Source organism: Zalophus californianus, chromosome 15 (assembly GCF_009762305.2).
Source record: "Zalophus californianus isolate mZalCal1 chromosome 15, mZalCal1.pri.v2, whole genome shotgun sequence".
NCBI lineage: Eukaryota > Metazoa > Chordata > Mammalia > Carnivora > Otariidae > Zalophus > Zalophus californianus.
Genome location: NC_045609.1, coordinates 62,814,681 through 62,821,145, shown reverse-complemented (window position 1 = coordinate 62,821,145; position 6,465 = coordinate 62,814,681). Strand labels below are relative to the sequence as shown.

The following is a 6,465-nucleotide window of genomic DNA, read 5'->3' as shown; positions in this document are numbered from 1 at the left end:
AGCCATATCAAAACCATGTCAGCCACAGACTAGCAACAATGGAGGCATTAACTGTTGTGCCTTCAAGAAAAGCGTTTAAAATATCCCGTTTCCTATAAAAGATCATCTCCCCAAAAAGAGTGATTTATTTCATCGGCAGCCTCTCAGAACTGGTAAGTAACTCTCCTTCCTCCACCCCAGTTCTAGGCTTTCCTTTAATCAACAATATCTAGGACTCATCTTGGACAGAATTTGGCTTCTCAGAAGAGTCTTTGTCATGTAAGCACAGTGTGGGAGAAGTGTGTAGTTACCAGGGAACTAACAGAGTACAAAAGACAGTCACTTCTGAATTCGCTGATGCTCAAGAAATCAGAGCCCCTCCATTAAAGAGGGTCTCATATGCCTGAGAGCTTTGTGCTTGAGGAAACATTACTTAGAGGTAGCTCTGGTTCTGGTTTATATTTAATTACAATTTGCTGTATCCTGTCACAGGAAAGTTCTAATATTTTCAACGAAGTATAAGCACTCTCAATTTCCTCTTCATCCCACCCCCCACAGCTCCCCATTGAAAAGGGTAGGAAAAAGCTTAATTGTGACTCCATAAAGAATAGCAGCTAATTCAGCAATTCACACCCAACTACGACTGAAGGACAAGGAAAGGCAACCTGGTGCGACCAGCTCTGCGGGCTAGGCCTGCAGAAGTGCAGTGTGTGGTGTGTTCACCGCACGCAGGGAGAACAGGGAGGCTGTCGTCAGGGCGCACATGGAGAATTTCTTTTATGCGTTTCATAGCACATTCTGCCACAGCAACAAAACCACCACATCAGCAATGGATCTGATTGTACTCTTTCAAAGAAGTCTGTGCCCCTCCCCAACTCCCCAACTACACTTCACGCAAGAACAATTAGGGGGGAAAAAAAAAAAAACAAATGATCACTGTTATCTATTTGAATATAGGGCCCAAAAGACGTGAGCACAGATGGGTAAAAACAGCATATTCTATAACAAAACACTTTTTGAAAAGATTTATGTAACTTTGAGCATTAAAATGAATGTTTCACCTCTACACCTGTATCATTTTGCAGTCCTGCCCCCACATGAATATGGTCATATTTGAAAGAGAACTCCAGCATGAACACTGAGTCCAAAAGGCAGTTTTAAGGGTTTTCCAAGATTTGCTAATAAACTTACCAGAGTGTCAACCGTTCTACTCTGAGCCTCTTTTCTTTATTCAATACTCTCATGTCAAGTTGAAAGGAATAAAAAGAATCAAATATTCAGACCAAATTAATTATGTGCCACAAACTATTTAAGACACAGGATTATCCTTTAAAAGATACTGAAAAAGTGTACACTACCTGAAATATTAATTTTTTATAAAGCCAATGAACTGAAAATTTCAAAGGAGAGATTGGTATGAGAACCTTCCTCCTCTCTCCCTCTGTAAATAAATCATTAAATACATTGGGTAACATTATACTGTCATTTTTATAACAATATAAACAATTTCCATCATCATCCTGAATATTACTTTATAAAGATATATACTTTAAAAGGCTTTCAAAACATTTCAACCCAGCATTTGAGAATAAAGCATTAAAAGAGTTTTGTATACAGTAACACATTCAATGTGATAAGTGTATGAATTTACAACCATATATTTTATATATATATGTATATATATGTATATAAAAAACAAACTTGGCCAGAAGTTAAGGCTACCTACAGAGTTGTCCAAGAAATTATGCTGGTCAAAACAATTACAAAATTAAAATCACATGCATTTTCAAATCATCTAAATCACTGACAAAATAAGGTTCGCATTCAAAATTTTCAAATTAACTGCAAGAAAGTGCTACAGATATTTACATTTTCTTAATATGAATCAGTGTTCCCACAAAATTACACTTAAGTTTTTCACCAGCCTCAAATGTCAAATAACTAAAAACTGAAACGTCTACAATTTGGTACTTAGTACTCTTAAAAGAGAATAGGTTGAAAATGGCAAACAGCAAAGCATCATTTACAAATGGGCCATCTACTCAGCCACCAGAGTACATTGCATAATACTATTTGACCTGACTAGAACTTGGAATTCCAAGTCACAAGAGGGACCAAGAGTGAACATTTCATTAATAATTACATGTATCAGCAACCACATGATAAAGGTTTCAGGCTTTTCCCACTCAAATCAAAGTAAATAATTTAAACATGGGACTAAATAAAACCAAAATACAAATGACTTTCAACAACAACGAAATCATTTCTGACATTGCCTAAATATTTTATTTGAATGCTTTTTAAAAAAGTATTCTGAACAAATGCCTCTTTTAAGATTAATATCAGAAAATACATTTATAAGTATAACAGAGCCTGCAGGCCTCAGGCAGAGTTTTCAATGAACAAAATGTGCTAGGATGGGAGAGGTCACTTAACCAGATCACGGATTATTTTAGGCAATAAGCTAGGAGCCTAAGTCTATACTTCTTTCAGCTTGGTGAGTGTTGTATTTCCAATTTCAATATCTAAAAACTACCATTTTTTAAATCTTTCCAACTTTGTACAACATATATTTTAGGATGAAAATTTCTATCAAATGGTAATAGGAGCAAGATTTAAAACACAATAATGCTTAATGCTAAGGATGTTTGTCCCTGTTGAATCAAAAAAGGAAATTCTACTTTAGACTCAATTGAAATTTAGTGTTTTAGGCACTATTTTAATAAAATTAGCACCCTTAATTATTAGCTCATGACTAAACAGGTGATTAGACAAATTATTTCAATAATGTTTCTTTTTCAAAAGTCTGTTGCTATTTAAAGACAAAATAGATTTATTTATTCAATCAATATGGTATTTTGAGCAACTCATAGCTTTGTCTTGAGAGCTGATTCAATTTCCCTTTGGTAAAAGGGAAATTATTCCAACTCTCTATAGCAGAGTTGCAGCTCTAGAATTTAGGCATCACTGAGAAGTTAGGCCAGGTAAAAAGATATTCACTAATACTCAAAGGCCTAACAGCTTTAAAAAAAAAAAAAATAAAATAACTTCAAACACCATACTAACAGTTTTTCACGTAACAGTATCTAAAGAACACAATTTTTAAGATTAATATACAAAATCACCTTAGGGAATTACTGCAAGATGCCACTTTGCCAACATGGCCCAGCATCTGTCTTGGTTCCTTTCCCTTCATCTTTGCTAAACAAACAAACAAAATAAACAAACAAACAAAACACCTAGAAGGTGAGGCAGGTGATTGTCTTCATAAGCTCTCCGATATAGATTGTGGCAGAAGATGAAGAGAACAGAATGACATATTTAAAAAGCCAAACCCAATCACAGAACGTTTCCTATTGTTATGACCCAGTGGAATGCAAGCTAGGAATAGGGTAGAACTTGGAAATCCGGCTCTGTGTTGATGGGTTAAGGCATTCAGACTCCCCGGTCATTTTAAAGAACACCTCCTGTTCCTGCAGTTTCCTGGCAAACTCTTCTTCCAGTGTCTTAAAAAGGAAGGGAAAAAGAAATTATGTGTTAGTATTACAAACAGAATTTACTGACAGCCAAGAATAAAACTATTTGCTCAAAATGCTCTCTCTGTATGTTATCCTAAGGAAGACCAGAGTGCTCAACAGTTAGATTAGGCTGTGCACAGCCCTAGATTGCAGCCTGTGGCTCAGCCATACGAATGTGTAACTTGGGTCAATGACTTAACTTCTATTACAGAATCATCTCATTCTTCTGTTATAAATTAGGTAGAGTATCACCTACCTCACTGGGTTGCTAGGTGAAGATTAAATCATGATGTACTAAACACCTACCAGGCACTCAATAGATGGCACCTATTATTAACTACTACCCTTCCCTCCCACATGGCATTTTCTGTTTTTTATTTTCATTTTTGATGTGCATGTCTTTTCTTCCACACTGAACTATAAGCCGTTTGAAGGTAAGCCCTAAACCAGACTCAGCTTTACACCCCCACAATACAGATGGTATATAGTAAGTGCTGTAGTCAGGGTTCGATGAGTATTGCCACTGCTATTACTGTTTCTTGTTTTGTTATTATTGGTTCATGCTCTAAGCACCCATTTCCCACCTGGATGTTCCATTCCTTCTTATTTCATTCGGGCCTCTGTTCCAACGTCATCTCACCGCAGGTTCCTTTTTCTGATGATTTTATATATATATATATATATATATATATATATATATATATATATATATGTATGTATATAAAATAGCTTCCATGTCCACCTCAGACATTCCCTATCCCATCACCTTTGTTTTCCTTCATAACATTCTTCACCACCGGACACAGTTGTTTATTGTCTGTCTTTTCTCACAAGAATGTATGCTCCTTGAAATCAGGAGCGTTATCTCTCAGTTCACTGGTATATGTCAGCTTCTAGAATAGTTCCTTGGCCTCAACACTGTGCTCCTGTCTCCTGTCCTTACCTCCCTCACAGCAGTGTTCCTATTGAACTGTAACTGCTTGTCACTACATTCTGAACCTTTGGGGGAGAGGGACTTTGTCTCTTCATCCCTTATTTCCTATCTCTGACACTGTACCTGACCCATACTAAACAGCCAATAACTGGGTGGATAAATGGATGAACACAAACATATTTTATCTAAAGCTTTTAAAATTACCTTTTTTCTGGGTCTCAATTTCTCTCTCCATTCCTTTAATTCTTGGCTGTGTTCCTCATCTAACTCCTTCAGTTTCTGAGTCTCATGCTCAACCAATAGGTGGCATTTTTCATTCTGAAAATAAAATTTGGATTAAAAATTTTCAGATCAACTAAGCAATTTTTCACAAATGTAATTATCTTCAAATAATAAAGCATTCATTAAACATCAAACTATTATTTTTTTTTTTAGATTTTATTTATTTTTTGACAGAGAGAGATAGCGAGAGAGGGAACACAAGCAGGGGGAGTGGGAGAGGGAGAAGCAGGCTTCCCGCGGAGCAGGGAGCCTGGTGTGGGGCTCGATGTGGGGCTCGATGTGGGGCTCGATGCCAGGACCCTGGGATCATGACCTGAGCCGAAGGCAGACGTTTAACGACTATGCCACCCAGGCGTCCCTAAACATCAAACTATTACTGAGGTTCGGGCTCTCCTCTGAAAACCAAGGGCTCAAATGAGTTATAGCTTCATTTCTGCAGGTTTAGAAGCTAGATCTGTTACTTACCATATTTAGAATTAGTTTGATCCTGTTTTTCCTTTCTAAGAAGGTTTGCTCATAAAATTGACCCTTCAAAGGGCACCTTATATGGATTTTACCCACTGGTACTAGAATGTGGGGTTAGGAACTATTCTACTCTAGTAAATTAAGCAAATATGTAGAGTATCCATAATGTTTACACTATCCATAGTAATGGATAATAATGTTTACACTACTCTGAAATTTTAAACATTTTACGCTGTATAATAGATGGGCTGCATACTCTAGGTAAGGCCCCAAAGCAGTCCCCCTAAAGTAACCTTTAAATTTCTTGGGAAAAAAATTCTCATATATTTATCACTTTTTTCAAACACCTAGAAGAAAATGAACTATTTCTCCCTAAATAAAATTTTAAATTCAGAATCTGATAACAAAACCATCTACCTCATTTTGAAAACTCTGTTCATTTTCTTTGCGAAATAGACTAAAAATACTCAATACTGCTTTTGAAAGACTCAACTTCTTAGGCTATAATTTAGCCTCATGTTTCTATTAACTATGGTTATATAAAAGCTACATAAGTGCCTATGATACTAACCTGATCTTTATTTGGGTCTATACAGAAAACAAAACCTCTCAATCCCAGCATTTTCATGAGTAAAGTACAGTTTATTTTGGTTAGCTACTGTTCTCTCCAAACCAGCCACTCGTGCTGCCCCGTTGCCACCAGCTCAGTTTTCATGATCCTGTATCTGACCTGCAGCTGATGCAACTCGCGGACGTTGGCTTCACATTGCAACTGAAGATCCCGCATTTGATTTTCGTGTTTCTGATGCTGAGCCATTCTCTCATTTTTCTGCCTCTTTTCTTCTTGAGCAGCAAACTATAAATAAAAGAAAATATGGTTAACAAGCAATGTAATTTCTGCATCTTCCAAAGGAGTAATTAAGGAATTTAGCAAGACTTAAAGTACAATAAAAAACTGAAGTTGCAAGTAATAATATACTGTGACTTGAGCTGGAGTCTACATTATGGCTTTGGTGGGGAGAGAGGGTGCTTCTCATTAAAACCTTATTCCTCCCATCTGCTTAGTGACTTCAGTTCATTTGTGTGTGGGACCTAAGACTATAGAAGCAAAGTGAAGCCCTATGTTTTTCAAAAGTTGTCCAAGTCACCTAATTCCCAGGACTGGTCTTAGGACCAGTCTAGCCCAAGATCTTGTGTAGGGCATGGGGCAGAGGGCTTTGCCCTCTGTGGCCACCAACCTAGGAACACTAAGTTGGTATATGCCACATATCTAGCCCCAGCCCATAA

At 37.0% G+C, this 6,465-nt stretch overlaps 1 protein-coding gene across 2 annotated transcripts in view; it reads right to left on the bottom strand.

Annotated features, from left to right (window-relative positions):
- Positions 1–2,242: 2,242 nt before the first annotated feature.
- Positions 2,243–6,465, bottom strand: part of SLK (STE20 like kinase) — a 56,282-nt gene continuing 52,059 nt past the window's right edge. For both annotated transcript variants that reach the window (XM_027594385.2, XM_027594396.2), the window contains 3 exons: positions 5,909–6,034; positions 4,636–4,749; positions 2,243–3,485 (listed from right to left, as the gene is read on the bottom strand). In XM_027594385.2, the coding sequence (XP_027450186.1) occupies positions 3,339–3,485; positions 4,636–4,749; positions 5,909–6,034 (387 nt within the window). In that variant the 3' untranslated portion in view covers positions 2,243–3,338. The remainder of the gene's footprint in view (positions 3,486–4,635; positions 4,750–5,908; positions 6,035–6,465) is intronic.